The 17826-nt window shown below is 49.0% G+C and overlaps 1 protein-coding gene across 1 annotated transcript in view; it reads right to left on the bottom strand.

Moving 5' to 3' along the window:
* The window catches only part of LOC125941317 (uncharacterized), a 141936-nt gene that overhangs the window by 26260 nt on the left and 97850 nt on the right, over window positions 1–17826 (bottom strand). Inside the window, exons 3-4 of the mRNA XM_049658332.1 lie at window positions 10282–10436; window positions 6175–6388 (exon numbers count right to left, since the gene is read on the bottom strand). Coding sequence (XP_049514289.1) covers window positions 6175–6388; window positions 10282–10293 — 226 coding nt within the window. The 5' untranslated portion in view covers window positions 10294–10436. The remainder of the gene's footprint in view (window positions 1–6174; window positions 6389–10281; window positions 10437–17826) is intronic.

Raw genomic sequence — 17826 nt, 5'->3', positions numbered from 1 at the left:
TTAGGCTTACGCGCAGAGGACGTGGACGACGTTTTTTTTTCTATACCTGATTCCGCCGCCGCTGCCGCTTGATACGCGAGACTGCAACGAATCGCGACACCGCTTGCGCGAGTCGCGCCATATGCTCGTACGCGTATAAGCGGGACGTGCGCAAAGCCGCCGCGAGGGTGTCGTCTGTCTTCGCGATTGTGCTTCCATCTTTGATTTTTCCGTCGGACGCTGGTTCTTCGTTCAACGCTTCGGACGTGCGCGCGCGTGGCGTGGCGTGATGGGCTTGGCTTGGCTCGGTTCCGCTCGTGCGATAGCCAATCACGAGCGTTGTTCTAGGAATGGCTAAGGTGTCGTCTGCGCAGACGACACCTTAGCCATTCGAAAAATGGAAAGCGATAGGGAAGTTCAGCTTTGCGCTCTCCCTCGGGCAGTACCCTCCTCCACACAGTTATCAACGAAGATGTTGCCTGGCGGCAGCTTCAAAGCAACTCCTTCCCGAATCGAAGCTCTTATCCTGCTAGCCACCCTACTCTTTACTCGTACAGATGTCCCCATCGCGAAGAGTACACGTCACTGTCACCACGTATTCAGAAGTGCACCTTAACTTGAAGCCCATGCATGACTTGGTCTAAATGACGCCTGTCGTGATCGTGCTGAAATAAACGCAATGAGTATCCTGGATACGTCCACGCCAGGCGTCATCGAGATCAAGTCAAGCCCGGGCTTCAAGTTAAGATGCATTTCCGAATACGGGGGAATACGGGAATCATTCCACATGGGCATGCCTTCAGACACCCATGTCCCCCCCGCATTCCACAGTTCCACTCATGGACACTGGGAGGCCGTGTGGCCCATTTCGGGCCCGTGTGACCAGCAAAAACTGGTGTGGACAGGCAGCCACGTCTGTTTATATATATAGAGATAAATCACATTTATTAGTCCCCAAGGAACTAAAGCCGAAGTCAGGGCCTCCTGGTAGGCTCATGTCTCCTGGCCCAGCACGTTATTGACGTGCTGCACCAGAAGCGGCCACCATAGTTTTTCAAACTTTCGTGGGGGAGTGGTCCACTCCCTCCAGCTCGTTGTGTGGTAATTTAGAAAGTATTGTCTTTCTGAAGATGGAGTTTGTATAAGGTACTGGCAAAGCGAGGCCGGAGTCAGCGACAACTATCGAAGCGAAATAATAACGTGGAAAAGATAGAGGAAGCAGTAATATATAGAAGCAGCATGAAATCAGTAAGAAGAAAACTTGGCATAGGGCAAGACAAGATGTATGCACTGAAAGATAAGCAGGGTAATATCATCAGCAATTTCGATGATAGTAAAAGCAGTGGAAGAATTTTATACTGACCGGTACAGTGCCCAGAGCAGCCAAGCTACTTTCATTCGAAGTAGGGATGAAAAGGATACAGAGGCTCTTTCTATAACTAGCGATAAAGGTAGAAAGGCCTTGCAAGACATGACCAGGGGAAAAGCTGCCATAGAAGACGGAATAACAATCGATATAATCGAAGGTGGAGGAGAAATGCTTGAAAAGCTCGCGGCCTTTTTTACGCAATGCCTCAGGACTTCAAGTGTACCAGAGAGCTGGAAAAACGCCATTATACTAATCCATAAGCAGGAAGACGTTAAAGAATTGAAGACTTAATTGTAGACCCATTAGCTTGCTTTCAGTATTGTATAAAATATTCACCAAGATAATTTCCAATAGATTCAGGGCAACACTTTACTTCAGTCAACCAACAGAGCAGGCTGGCTCCAGGAAGGGATATTGTACGATGGATCATATTCATGTCATCAATCAGGTAATCGAGAAATCTGCGGAGTACAATCAACCTCTCTATATGGCTTGCATAGATTGAAAATGCATTTGATTCAGTAGAGATACCAGCATTCATAGAGGCATTGCCTAATCAAGGAGTTTAGGAGGCATATGTGAATATCTTAGCAAATTTCTACAAGGATTTCACAGCAACCTTGGATCTCCACAAGAAAAGTAGAAAGTTACCTATGAAGAAAGGGGCCAGGTAAGGAGAGACAATCTCTCCAATGCTATTCACTGCATGCTTAGAAGAAGTATTCAAGCTCTTAGACTGGGAAGGCTTAGGAGTCAGGATCAACGGCGAATATCTCGGCAACCTTCGGCTTGCAGATGGCATTGTCATATTCAGCAACAATGGAGACAAATTACAGCAAATGATTGAGGACCTTAACCGAGAAAGTGTAAGAGTGGGATTGAAGACTAATATGCAGAAGACAAAGATAATGTTCAATAGCCTGGCAAGGGAACAAGAATTCAGGATCGCCAGTCAACCTCTAGAGTCTGTAGAGGAGTACGTTTATCTAGGGCAATTACTCCCAGGAGACCCTGATCACGAGAAGGAAATTTACAGAAGAATAAAGTTGGGTTGGAGTGCATACGGCAGGCATTGCCAAATCCTGAATGGGAGCTTACCACTGTCGTTGAAAAGAAAAGTGTACAATCATTACATTCTACCGGTGCTAACATATGGGGCCGAATCTTGGAGGTTATCAAAGAATCCCGCGAACAAGTTAACGACCGCACAAAGAGCGATGGAACGTGAACTGTTAGGCCTTACGTTAAGAGACAGGAAGATAGCGGTGTGGATCAGAGTGCAAACGGGGATAGCCGATATTCTGATTGACAAATAAGAGAAAGAAACGGAACTCGGCAGGCCATGTAATGCGTAGGACGGATAAATGATTGACTATTACAGTTACAGAATGGATACCAAGAGAAGGGAAGCGCAGTCGGGGACGGCAGCAAACAAGGTGGCATGATGAAGTTAGGAAATTTGCAGGCGCGAGGTGGAATCGGCTGGCACAAGGCAGGGGTAATTGGAGATCGCAGGGAGAGGCTTTCGTCCTACAGTGGACATAAATATAAGCTGATGATGATGACGATGATTGAAGCGATGGCACACTAAATATCCCAGATCAGTTCAGCGGAAGCCATCAATGGGAAGGGACGTTCAGGAAAGGAAAAATTATCATACCGACGGATTTAGCACGGAGCTCCACAAGCAGACGTGCACCCGCGTTTTGGCCAACAGCTTGGATTGGCTGGCCTGCAGCCAGCAAGCCAATGGGCCGGTGCCGTGTGTAGGGTTTATCAGACCAGTGGCGTAGCCAGAAATTTTGTTCGGGGGGGGGGGGGGGGGGGGCAGTCGCAATGAGAGAGGGCATCTATTCCGGTGCTAAAACCTAAAAATACTCCTTCGATGTCGTTGACATCCTTGTTTAGGTATCTTGCACACAGGTTAACCTGTTCGATTACATCAATATCCATCGTTTCGTAAGCAAGTATGGAGAAGCAGCCTGCAGCGTTTACTTTTGCATCTAGGCTTTCTTTGATAATTTCACCAAAACTTTCTATAATTTGGTTTTGTATATCTGGGCTTAAATGCGAGTCATCACTGGGGCAACTTTCCAAATGGTTCTTCAGATATGTATCTCCACAATTAGCTCGCATGCGAAGAAGCGCTCTGATAATACCAGTATTTTCAGCGGGGGATTTGCTTAAATCCACAGGACCACTGTCCCTATGACCACGGAGAGCCAGACCTTGTCGCCCGAAAAAATGAACTTCTTCAATAATAGGCCGTTAAATTTCTTCTGTTTTCTCTTATTTTACTTTGCCTGCCCTGGTCCAGCTGATCGATCACATTGGGCGCGCTTCCTGAAAATGTTAGGAGAAAATGTTCACAGTGCAACGTGCATCTGTAATGTTGTGTCGTTAACGTGTCACATGTGTACCTGGTAAGCTACTGACTGGCCATCAAAATCGGCAGTTCAAACATACGATGACCTGTTGGAGGCATTCCACTCGCGTATCTTTCGCATAGTTGCTGTCATAAGTCTTTCCGACGATAGCAGCGTGTGCGTGTATTAAGAATATCCAATATAACCGAGCTTTCATGTCAGAGGCGACTTCGTTTTAAAGAGGTTCGATTGTATGCTTGGTACTGGTACGCGTGGCAATTGGTTTGATGGCAAAGCCAACAAACAAATCTGGGTGGTAAGGACAAGAAATTTAGCAGCTTGAAACTGGACTGAACCTCCGTGCAGCTGAAAACAAATTTCGCTTTGTCAACTTTTGTTGCATTTTAAATTTCAATGAAGGAGAAAAAAGGGGGGGAGCGAGGGGCCCGATTTTTGTTAGTCCCAAACACATAAAGCCAACGGGCAATGATGCCAAGGAAAGCATACCGAAAATAACTGTGTGGTTTAGCTCAAGTGTGGATATAATGTATGGAAAAGGTAACATATGAAAGTGGACAAAATGACACACTGCAGTTGGCGGGAGTCGAACCCGCGTCTTTACGCATTGCGCGTCCTGTTCTCTACAATTGGAGCCAGGCGGCTGCGGTTCTTTCGTCCACTGTCTTGGCCATTTGTGCATATGGGCTAGATCCGGCCCTGCGGGAGTGTTAGGGATCGCCCCCTCATGGCCTTGACGGCGGATGTGAAACATACTTCTGACCGCAGGCGTCACGTAGTAACGTGAACTTGTGGGCCAGCAACTGGTTCATAAAAGCCCTCGTATGCCGTGCTGAGTGATGCTACTGCGGACTTCTGATTTGGAGCAATTTCTGGAGCATCAGAAATTTCATTTTGGAGCACTTTGGAGCGGGCAATTTGGCATTTGGGAGCAGCTGATTTTTCACATCCTGAAGTATTTCGAAAAAGCGAGTTGCAATTTACATTCACCTGAATAATTCTTGTGTTCTTACGAGAAGCTTGGTAAACATTTCCATCCATTGCAGATCTCGTGGCTAAACAAAATGCTCTTCTGTGCATGCAACACACGCACGCACACGCACGCACACGCACGCACACGCACGCACACGCACGCACACGCACGCACACGCACGCACACGCACGCACACGCACGCACACGCACGCACACACACGCGCACGCACGCACACGCGCACACACGCGCACACACGCGCACACACGCGCACACACGCGCACACACGCGCACACACACACGCATACGCACACGCACACACAAATCGATATCGTTTCTATATTGCCCTAATCTATATATAATTCTATATCCATAAACAGAAATGATGGACACATTGGTGGCTTGCAGTTATTATAATCACATATCATGCTGCGCTTCAAAGAAGCTACAGTAGAACCCCGCTGTTGCGTTCCCGGGTACTACATTTTCCCGGCTGTTGCGTCGTTTTCGGCCAGTCCCGGCATATCTCCCATAGGACTCAATGCACTGGAAACCCCGCTGTTGCGTCGCAACTGTGCGACCGTTCCCGCATCACGCGTTGCGAACTGCCGCCCCGCGCAGGTCCGAGCGACCATCTTGACTTTTCATGTCGCTAGGCTTGGTGGCTTGACGATGGGATTGGCTGCATATGATTGGGTGTCATTTTGAACATAATTCCGAGTGAATACGCCTAACAAGCTCACCGGCTACAATTCGTAAATTGCAATATGTGTCGTAAAGTAATTAACTAAGAAATTTATTAGTCAATTTTGTTCATTAGTTGACTATGTGTTTCGATTTCTCGTGCTACTAATGTCCGCCGCATCGAATAACCCAGCTCAATGATAAGAATTATGCTGCCTGCCACGGGTGATTTCTAAAAATTTCGTAAAACTTAAATATGAACACCTTGTATACGTCATATAAGAGCGTTGTCCATCAGCGCCAATATAATTTCTGCACACTCTGGTCTAATTGAGCGGCGCAAGATTTCGCCACCAGCATTGCCGCTCCTGTCAGTACACTGTGAACGGGGATACCAGCACGCGGGCTGGTTAAAACTGCGCTGGGTGGACTTAAAGTAATGATAATAATAATTAGCCATTTATGTCCACTGCAGGACGAAGGCCTCTCCCACTGATCTCCACAACACCTGTCTTGTGCTAGCTGACACTATTTGATGCCTGCAACTTTCCTAATTTCGACATACCACCTATTTCCCTGCCGTCCTCAACTGCGCTTCTCTACCCTTGTCACCCATTCGGTATAACTCTATAATAAAGCACTGGTTATCCGCCCTACGCATTACGCGGCATGCTCCTAACTCAATTTTTTTTTCTAATACCAACCGGAATATCGCTTAGCCCCGTCCACTCTCTGATTAACCCACTCCGCCGGCTCTCACCTAAGCTCATACTAATCGAGCGCGCACCTCGGCTGGTTTCGTTGGTGGCCAATCGCAGCGACTCCTGGCTGGTGGTAGCGCGTCCCATCACCCCAGGAGAAGGGGGAACCGACGGCGACCTGGCGCCTGGTTGCAGTCTGCCCGCTGGTCGTCCGGGCTGGTGTCGCTGGCGTCCATCGTCGCTGCTGGTCCCACCGCCCAACTTCCTCGCCCGCTCAGCGTCCGCGTTTGGCCCGGAAATCTGCGCACCGCGCCACAGCGTATGCGCGCGCGCACACCGTCAACCCTCGCTGTTCGTCGCGCAACGTACGCTTTCGCATTGCAGGATGTTGCACACTCGGGTCGCCAAAGCGGCGCGATTCGACCACAGGAGGGTCAGTTAACGAATGAGGTCTAAGGTGCTGTAACGGTTATTTGAGTACAAACTCGGTGTTATCTTTCACATTGGACCACCACGAATATTGCGTGTAAGGTTACAAAGTGCATTCAGCCGAACCCGGATATATCTAACCCATATATAACGAATTATTGTGTATAACAAACAGTAGTAAAATCCCCTCCAAATTTTTAAATAAAATTTTTATTTAATATATCTAATTATCTATATATCGAACTTTTTTGTGAACCCCTTCAGATTCGATGTATCCGGGTTCGACTGTAAAGTGCATGTTGAAACCAAACGCCAGTAAACACCCGTGTAAACAGACAGCCTAAGAAGCTGTTTCAAGCGCTCTAGATGTCAATGCATGTAGGGACTTATGACAATAAGATGTCGCCAAATGACAAAGACCACTGGCTGCTATAGGCGTGGTCACACGGCATACCTTAAAGGCAGCGAGTGATTGCGCTCAAGTGTAAACGGTGTCGCGTCGCATTAGGGCCATACTACAGGAAACGCAAAACGCTGTTGCCGCGTTCAGAATGTGGCCTGCGACCTTTCAAAGATTCACGCAGGTTCAAATGTTCCAAAAGACAAGGCGACACTTGAGGGAGTGTTAGCTTGCAGTGTCATGCCGACCTTAAACAAGGGAGTTGTCTATGGCCCGTATTCACAAACGGAACTTACCCTTAACTTATGACTTAAGTAGCCGGTCGATGCCTAACGCGTTTCATAGACAAATCTTGCACGTAAGGGTATACTTTAATCGACACTTGAGTGCCGGAAAGTAAAGTACAGCCACTGGGGAAACCTTAAGTGCGACTGTCGCTACTCTCGCCTAGCAAGCAAGATGGCCGACTGCTACGGCAGCTCGCCGACTTTGGCGATTTCGCCGGACGTGTGCACGATATTGCCGAGGATGAGGAATACCGATACGCGCCGTCACTATGGCCACGGCTTAGGGATCGACAGAATCCCATGGGATTATACAATGACGCGGAATTATCGTGGCGGTACCGCTTTCCAAGCAAGCTGTGCTACGGCTGTTGGAAAGGCTGCCACTGACCCGAAAAGACGACGAACGCGGTCACCGCGTGCCGCCGCTGCTCCAGCTTCTTCTGATCGCGCTGCGATTCTAAAGAGCCGGAACCTGTCAGGTTGTCACCGGGGACCTCGTTAATGTTTAATTAACTATTTCGCCTTGGCGCTCTTTGGCCACATCTGGCCCTTTGCGCCAATAGACTACATTAATCCGTAAATAAATCAATGTTCGATTAATTTCATTATTTTAATTAATGCGTGAAACGAGCTCCGGCGGCACGGCGTGTTCTTCGGAAAAGTTTTTTTTTCTCTATCGTCCGCGCGGGCTGAAAACACAACATACGAGCACACACTCAACGCGCAAACACCGCACGTTTTCAGAAAAAAAAAAAAGTCGGGAAAAAGAAAAGTCGGGACAGCGATACACGCAACCGCAGTGGCTGCGAGAACCAATGTGAACTTGTGGCCAGACGAGTTTGAGTAAAGCGCTAAAACCAAATAGTTCTTTGTATTTTACTCAGCAAAATGCGCGTGCAAGCACGGCAACATTTATATCCGCATTACTCTGCTACAAAAGTATTTTTTTTTTACGATTGAACCAATCCGACACGTAAATTATTTACGTACCCTCGACAACAGACGACATACTTTACCCCGAAAGGTGTTACTTTTGAAAGTGATACTTAAGTGTCGTTTTTGAAGTACTCTGCTAAAGCTTTCCTAACCGTTGTACTTTTCCCGCACTTATTGACGCTCTACTTAAGTTACTTATGTTTGTGAATACGGGCCTAAGCTATGGCTGTCGAGACCACGCAGTATCCTTGGGTATACTTGAGAATCCCGAAGGAAGGTGAGACTGGAATAATTCCAGACACAACAAATGCGTTTTGTTTCGCAATTATATGGGCATTCTGAGCGGATTTCTGCCGTCGGCGTCACCGTCGCGGTGAGGTTCCGTATAAAGTCCAAGGGCGATAAAATCGTCGCCGCGCACCGTATGCTGTATGTGCGAGTGAAAGCGCGCGAGGTATGCGGATTTTCACGGAGAGCGAACGCACGGCGGAGAGCAAACGCGACTTCTTCCGCCGCGCGAAAGGCCGTGCGGGGATAGGGAGGGAGGGAGGGAGGGAAGGGAAGGCAACGTTGTGCTGCGGCACCAACTGCGTATCTTGCGACAGGGCGCAAGGGCAACTGCAGAGTCAATCTCGCACGTGAAAGGAGGAAAGCGGGAAGGCAGCGCGGGAGGGATAGGGTGCGGCTTCTATTTCGACTCAACTGCGTTGTTTTACTCGCTGTGTATGGACGGCGGTGCGGCTGCACACCAAGGGACGCTCCAGCTCACCGGCCTGCGAACACTGCGGCAACCCCGAGACCTTCGAGCACCTTCTCTGTGCTTGCCCAGCGCTGGTACAGGACCGCTCAAGGGTCATAACTGCCTACAGGCAACAGGGTCTACCTGCTGCGACAACCAGTGACCTCCTGTACGCGTCGCCTTCCCACCTCCGAGCTCTCCATAGCCTCTTCGAGTTTGTGGAGTCGAACAGGATCGCAGCCCATTGCTAAGCGCTCGCGCCCAGCAGGCCACCGCCTCCATCACCAGCCTACTCCATGATCGGATGAGACTCTTGCTGCTTCTCCTTCTCTTCCCTTCCTTTCAACATCTTTATCTCCTTGTCCCCCTTGCCACGACGTTGCGCCGTGCTCCCTATTGGGCACCAGAAACACGCGTAATTTTTCTTCAATAAAATCCCTACGGCTACTACTGATACTTTGCGCGGCTGCGGGCGGTCGCGCGCACCGTATCTTGAAAGCGATCAGCACAGGGCTCCTACGTGTGTATGCGCTGTGCTTTCGCCGCTCCGTTGAAGCGATAAAGCACACGAACGTTCGCTCGCTGCTGCCACCGCGCTTGCTCACGCCAGCGTTCTGACAGCAGTTATCTGCGATCGAGTGGGATCTATTCATGTTTGCTTATGCGCGCTGACACCATGCTTGTTAATTCAGATAGTAAGCGAATGTGTCCAAGTTTATACAGCCGATAAAAGCTACTATCCTTACTCCGTATAGATCTCTACTAATTGGCTATCGCAAATGATGCTTCGCCTTTCAGGCAAAACTGCGACTTTTTTCGCTAACTCATTTGAAAGGCATGATTAGTATGGGATTTGAAAACCGAGTATTAGTATAGCGCAAAAGACGTACAAAGGTGCTGACTTCTAGCTATTTACCACGGCAACAGATGGTGTGTGCCGTAGTTAGAGACGACCACCATTCAGCAAGGCATGCAAATGCAAACACGCGGAGGGCCTGCGTGGTCGGTGTCATTCGGGATGCTTTTTTTGGGTCGCGGACGCTGGCGCCTACGCCGGCACCGACGCCGACGCCAGATTTTCTGCGACACGGGGCCTTTACTTAAAACCGCTGGTTGAGACAGCCCGCATTAAATAACTCCATGGCGTTCCTTAGATATGCGGCCCCACCCGCCATGGTTTAGTGCCTTGGGCGTTAGGCTGCTAAGTTCGGTATAGCCACCGCAGCGTTGCCGGTGAAGTATGAAACTGCGTACACACAAGGGACGTACGCTTTTTTTTTGTTGTCTTTCTGCAGGCGCTCGGTGTTCGCTGCTGTATACCGAGGCTCCCATGCATGGATACAGAAGGCCAACAGGGCGTCCACCAGTGCGTGAGCTTAAAGAATCGTGTCTGCGCGCCTACCTTGGTAGCCATGGGGTCGACAGTGGTCGCTCCGCATTCGCGCTTCCAGTCCCGGGGAGGAGCTCTTCAAGATGGCCGCCGCCGCCGCCGCCGCTCACTGCTGACCAAGGTACGTGGTCTTCTTCTTCTTGCTCCCAGTCGATGGCGTTTACCCGCTACTCGGAGGATTGGCCAAGATGGAGATGGTAAGAAGGGAATATATATATATATATATATATATATATATATATATATATATATATATATATATATAGAAAAAAAGTATACAGAAGGACGATAATTTTAACCATAGAGATATAATAATATCCTGAATTATATGTCAACGAACAGCTTGCAATATACACATCATAGCCGCCTTCATCCATCTCCTCTACGAAGGTCTGCTGCTGCTGTTGCTGCGGCTGCCGCTACTACCATTGCAGCCCTTATTGGTGGTACTAGAAGCAGCAGCAGCATCAGCGGCTGCGGCGGCGACAGTAATAATTGTAGCCGTAGTGGCGCGGTGGTAGTAGTAGCACTTCACCTGAAGGCGCATGCCACATACCCACAATTGGGGAAGGGGTCTTGTGCGTGCTGGGGATGGTGTATGGGTACTAGGGTATCGAAATGACCTAACCAAATACACAAGTGACATTTGTTCTTGTATTAGAAAGGTTACATATGCCTAACTTACGTTAAAACTAGTGGGAGTCTTACTGTCTGATCTTACAATCATGCTCGCTCCCTATTCGTAGTGGGCCCCCCTTTTTTAGGGGAGGCTGTTTGGGCCCCTGGGGAAAAGAAATGACCCCTCTACTGGTGCTGACCGAGACATCCCTTTGTGAACGTGACACATACATGGCTACACAACGATACCAAAAAGTAAGTGCGTTGGTAGTATGGTAGCAAAGATTTAAGCAGTTATGGTATAACATGTTTTACTTACATCCGTTTCAGCGAGCGAGTTCCTAGAGCTTTTTAAACACGTTTAGCACGAAAAAAAATTGAAAAGAAAACGTTATTTGATCAAATGGCTCGGGTACCTGCGTACTCCAGCGTCTCCATGTACGTGGACAATGTGCCTAGCTTTGAAGTCCTGACAGGTAAAAACATTAGCAGATTCATAGACGAAGGTTAAAATCGCGCATGGCGGTTAGTTGAGTTGATTCTTCATTCTGAATGGCAGCATTATCTCGCAGCAGTTGAAATGAGAAGCCCATGGCCATTTCTCCTCGTCATTGATTACACAACAATTTCGCCCAACGTAACTTTTTTTTTGAAAAACATAATTGACAAAAGATGATTAAATTATTGATCCGTCGATGTAACATGCCGCATGCTTTCGTCTTCTAACTGCGACAGTGGGTGAAAATAAAAACAAATGTCACAGTTTCGCCCTAAGGGCGAAGCAATGAATGTGATAGCAACACAGCAATGTCATACGAAGTAAGGTGAGCGGCCTTGGTAGCAATATGAATTGTAGTAAACATGAGCTGATTAAGTAAGCAGGTGTGCTGCGGCGTAAGTAGACCGACGTGAAGAGAGACTCGATGACCACGAGAAGGCGCGTGTGAAACGGTGGTGTTGATGAGAAGCGCTTACCGTGGGCAGCGCGTGCGAAGGGACACACCTGTAGTGCTAGCACTGCCGATCTGGGCAGCATTGCATGTGTAGCGTGCGTTAGAAAATATGGCCAGACTATTACTAACTGAATGAACAAGCGTGGTGTGAGCGCGCACAAACAAACATGAATAGATCACACTGAATGACTGCAGCCAACGACTGTCAAAACGCTGGCAGCGAGCGCATACGCCGCGCAGCGGGCGAAGGTACGTGCGGTCTATGGCTTCAACGGAAACTGAGCGGCGAATTGGGAGGAAGAGACGGTGCGGTCGAACGAACGACGAGCGCGGTTTTCTCACCCCGCTCCCTCCGGCGCTGGCTTCCGCTTCCTTGCTTGCGCGTGGGGATAGGATGGTGGCAATCGATACAATAAATGGAACCTCACGGCATCTGTTGAAGTGTCCATATAATTGCTATCGCAATAAGACACTTCGAAGTCGGCTAGCTGGTTTTGGTTCATTATCAAGTGCCGCGCTACAGAAAGATTTGCTTACCAAGTTTTTGTTTTCGGGAAGTTTTCTCACCTATGACCTAATGGGTAGACGATCGGGCTGCTGCGCCGAAGACTTTGTTTCAAACCCTACCATCGCGCGCGTAATTTTTCCTTATCGAGCGACACTTGTGTTCACACACAGCTGTTTTCGCCCGTACCTACGCTTCTGTGAGTGCGATATCGCTGAGACTTAAACCTCCACCTCGCCAACTATAGGCGAGGGACTGACCGACCGGCCCACGCCAAACCAGGGAGGCGTTCGCCAGGGAGGGTTCCTAACAGAATAGATACGTGGGTGCTGCGGCCTGACCGGTCTCTCGCCGAATAGGCCAACCAATCACAGCGGAGTATGTGCGCCGCCCACGCCGCTGGGTTCCTTGCATCAGCACCAGATGGCGCTCGCTTCCGCGCATCCGCGGCAGCGGCGGCGGCCGTGCGAGAAAAAAAAAGAAACAGAAAGCTCGCCTTTGCGCATTGCATTAGCCTCTCCGCAATGCCGGAATAAAGCCTTCCGTGTCACTTTGTGCGGACATTCAGTTAACACAAACTTGTGTTTCGACTCTTTAGCACTGACACGAAGCTTCGCTGTATATAGGTTCGAACTCGTTGGATCTTCTGCATTACTTTTTTTAGCACTCTGAGCGCACGAGGAGGAAATTGGGCTGAAAAGTTTGAGGATCGCAATGCACCCCTTCATATAGTCACAGAGTTTCCAAGAAAAATCCCACAATACCTTACAAAAAAGAAAAAGCTCTGGTGGTATACTCGCCATGGTATATATCTTAGTGCCTATGGCATTGCGCTGTTGAGCTCAACGTGGCGGGTTCGATGCATGGTGGCCGAGGCGGCAGCATTTCGACGTGTAAAAAAAAAAGAAACGCTCGTGTACTGCGATTTAGGTGCACGTTAAAGAGTCCCAGGTGGTCAAAATTAATTCCGAGTCTCCCGCTAGGGCGTGCCTCACAATCGATCGTAGTTTTTGGCACGTAAAACGCCGGAATTTGATTTATATTTCATTTCACTCTGGCGCTGCTATTATTCAGCTATCATGGATGAAACGCTGGGTTTATTCATTGATAAGAGTAGTTTTCGTGTTTGTAGCTTCAGACGTTCTTGCGGCGTTATCGTGATTTATCGTTCTGCTTTTACGAGCAATTATTGAAGAGACCTTCGGTGGAAGAGTTAAAGGTTGTAATGCGCGAGAGGGCTTGTTGGTGATTTCCAGGAACGGAACTGGTCAAGCAGACTCAATGGTTCGTGCGCTCCTAGTATGGTTTGGTTTGGTTTGGCTTGGCGCCTAATGGTTTGACTCAACACAATACGGTGAATTGGCCATGAACGGGGGATCGTGCATGAGCAATTTCTTCCTCTTGCAAAGAAGCAACAATCACATATTTATTTTTATAAAAATGACTACGCAATAGCTCTTTGCGTACATGCATAATTACGGCGAATTGTTGCGCTAATTACGCAATGCTTTGTTGAAAATGATCAATTTTGAAAGTCTCAAAGCAATTTCAAGGGTAAAATTTATGTGCACAGCCCACCATTGCCTAGTTGCATCTGCGGTCTTTGTCATTATTTTTATGACATTTCAATTCAGGCCTCGTCGGTCATTTTCTTGCGTGTGTCACATTAAGTTTGGTATTTTTCTCAGATTTGCAAGTGGAATTTCATTTCAGTGTTCATTAGCTTCATCCACTTGAGTCTCGCATAATCCCCCATACAGTGGGTATGAGCCGCGAGTTTAGAGGAAACACACACACACACTAAACACAAACCCGCAAACAAACATTCTAATGCTGGTTGATCGAACCGCGATACTTGCAGCTTCCGTAGACCACAATCGCCAGAGTTCCTTACAGTAATTTGTGCAGGAAACTCTATGCACCATTACAGCTATTCCTCATGATGGACGGTGCAATCAAGGTGGCGGTGATCACGTGAGGCTCGCAGTCGACGAAGGCATGGGCAGGCGTCCTGTGCGACGCCCGCTAAGCTTATGCGCTATGGGTTTCCTGTATATCACGCTTTCCTGCAAAAATTACACGAAGAAACTCTGCCGCAGCTATAGAAATAATGGCTGTAATACACGTCTGTCTAATCTTCGCGCTTGGAGCTTCAAATGTCATTTCGACGTTGTTGTTTCTTGCGTTTTATCTTTCTCAATTTCCAAGCTTCATCATATTTATCTGAACATATCAAGGCAATTAGCCTCGGCGTACATGCGCAATCGTTGCGAACTGTTGCATTTATAACGCAATATCCTGCTGAAGACGATGAGTCTGCAATGTCGCCAGCCGCTTGAAGCCGGAATGACGAAGTTCTGTCATTCAAAGAGGCTGTCAAAGAGGCTGTCAAAGAGGCTGTCATTCCCGCTTTGGCTGCAATGCCAAACTTTCAGCTTTCTCTATGGACCCATATAGCGTCAGAGTTTCTTCTGTCAGGTTTAATAGGACTCTATGCACAGCTCGAACGACTCTTCATGACGGACGATGTCAGAGTTTCCTGCGAAAATCACTAGAGGGAGCTGTGACGATATAGCGCATAATAGTGTCTATGGGAGCCGCAATCATGGTGGTTTAACCATGCGTGGGAATACTGGTTAGTTTACACGGATTTTGTTGAGCTCCGTCCTTCCGGTTTCGAACGGCTTTCTGACTTTGAAAAGTGATAATTTTCCACAACATCGTCGTCAGCCTATTGTTATGTCCCCCTGCAGGACGAAGGCCCCTGCCAGGAATCTCCAATTACTCCTGTCTAGCGCTATCCCATTCCAATTAGCGCCTAAAAATTTCCGAATTTCATTGCACCGCCTAATTCTCTGCCGTCTTCGACGGCGCTTCCCTTCCATTGGCACCGATTTTTTAATAAACCATTCGGTTATCTGTCCTACATATTACACGGCCTCCCCGGCTTAATGTCAGCTAGAATATCGGCTATCACCGTTTGCTCTCTGATCCACATCGCTCTCTTCCTGTCTCTTAACGTCACGCCTAACATTTTAGCGCGCACCTCTTAGGCGCCCGTTCCTGCGTTGAGCGTCGGCGTGAGCGGTGAGAGCGAAAAGAGCACGAGGAGGAAAGCGGAGGAGGAGGGTATGGCGAAAGCTTGAGAAGAAACGCGTAGTGCCGCGCAAGACGGGCTCTGCGGCGACGACCGCTGTGAGATGGCGCCAGAGTAGCGCGCCGTCGTCTGTTCACCGATGGCATGCGGCGAGCGCGTCCACCGATACCATATATGGAAAGAAAGCGCTGCATGAGTGGGGGTCTGTCTGCGGCGGCTGCTGCGAATCGCGCCTATACGCGTTATCCACGCGCTGTCTGACGCGTTCTCCCGATTAGCGAGGCAGTCGCGCCACACTTCGCTCCGTTTGCAATGTGCCAGACGAGACAGATTGTCCGCGCCAACCAATGCGCCGCGAAATGAAAACACGTACAGAGCTGCGCTCAAATTTCACATTAGGGAGTGTCGGAATCGTCGGTCAATCTTTTGTTCCGTCGCTCTTTGCGCGGTCCTTAACTTGTTCTCGAGCTACTTTGTTAAACTCCAAGTTTCTGACAAATATTTTATAGTACCGGTAGAATGCAATGATTGCATAAATTTCTTTTCAAATATAGCCGTAAGGTCTCGGTTATTATTTGGTAATGCCTGCCGAACGCGCTCCAACTCATTATTACTCATCCGCAAATTTTCTTCTCATGGTCTGGGTCCCATGTGAGTAATTGGCCTATACAAAAGCACTTTTGTGGCTGTGGTGTCTTGTAGTAGATGTATAGAACATTGGGTTCAAGGAAATACTATGCTTACAAATGACATCCAATTCGCCATGGCTATGTGTGCGCGCAGAGTCTCTCGTTGCCTTTCGAGTTTAGAAAAAGCGAATTGATTCTATATCCAGGGCATATATATATTAAGTGTAGCAAATAAAGCCGCAAGAGCGTCGGAAGGCACTAGCCAGGACTAATCCATGTACTTAGCCACCTTCCCCCACGGTCTATAGCTGAATGACCGCGGCACCGGCGTTCCCTCTAGTAATTTCAGCAGGAAACTCTCTGCGGCCGTGATCGCGTGATGCTCGCCGTTGACGAGGGCACGGACAGGCCCGTATGTACTGCTGCGACGCACGCTACGTACGCTCACGGCGGCCGGCCGGCCGGCCCGTTCCGTGTATACAGGCATACGAGTACACACTTCTGGTTCCCGCATGGCGCGACGAGCGTGGCGTGATGCCGCGCGCTCTTGTGCAAGGTTGTTTCCTCTGGCCGCTCATTGTAGCGTCGTCTGCGCGGCGACACGCGCTCAGTTCGGGCTTTTTTTGCAAATTGCCCCGCGCGCTCACGTCGCTCGCGAGCTCTTGACGCATTCGCAGCGGGGAACGCCACGTGCAAATGAGCGACGGGACTGCAGCAGTTCTCCGAACGCGGCATAAATTGCGAAAGACCGTCGTCTGTTCACTGTGCAGTGAACAGACAACGTTCACTGCACATGAACAGAGCCGTATGTGCACTTTTTAAAGAGAAGCTTTTATGCTAAGCGAAATCGTCTGTGTAGAGAAAACTATCATCATCAGCATTGGCTCGAGCGTCGCCGTCTTCCGCAACCGACTCGTTGGCTCGTGTCGGCACGCGCTCGTGCCACTGCTCCCTCGTTCGTCGTCGTCTGCTTCCACAGCTGGCTGCGTTGCCGTTAATCATTCCAGCGTAGAATTTCACTTCTCTTCCGTCATCGTAATGGGTAGGCATGAGCCCATGCTTAAGGGGGGCATGTTTAGCCACGGACAAGACACTCGGCTTTGAACGTGGCGTCGTAGGTTCGAAACTCACTACCGCGACCGTTTTTCCTTTAGAATTATTCAGTTCTTTTGTTTTATACATTTATTTATAGCGGTACCGAGGCGAAGTTAAAACGCAGGCGAGAGCTTGCGCGGACAAGGAACTCGCGGATAAAACAGGCTTCCGAGAGCGTGGCATCGCGGCGCGATGCCCTCTCCCTTACGCAAACCTGGCGCGCCAGCGCAGCAGCAGGAGTGCTCTTTCGCCTGCTCTCCTCCGTCGAGGCTCGCATGTCACGTGGTGCCGCAGCCAATGGTGAATTTAGGTGCCGTTTCTCTGCCCCAGACGACAGACGCCGGCTTTTTTCGCTCAATGAGCCGTTTGATGCTTTCGCATCAAAAAAGTGATTGCTCCAAGCGACGGCAAACATTACCTTTTTTCTGTGCAGCTAGGTGGCACTTGCATATCTTAGATTTGGCACAAGCTACGTGGGCCCCGCAGTACATGCTGCGTGCGTCGCCTACACTTGCGTTGTACGGAACAGAATCAAGAGATGCCGTAGTTAGTAGCACAAAAGCCTAACCGTATAGAAAAGTGTCAGCTTCTGTTCAAATACCGGCGGATTCGTGCGAAAAGTTCCTGCTTGGGAAGCACTGAACCAGTTGTCGAAAAAAC

Source organism: Dermacentor silvarum, chromosome 11 (genome assembly GCF_013339745.2).
Source record: "Dermacentor silvarum isolate Dsil-2018 chromosome 11, BIME_Dsil_1.4, whole genome shotgun sequence".
NCBI classification, from domain to species: Eukaryota; Metazoa; Arthropoda; class Arachnida; order Ixodida; family Ixodidae; genus Dermacentor; species Dermacentor silvarum.
This window is presented reverse-complemented; position numbering and strand designations above follow the sequence as displayed.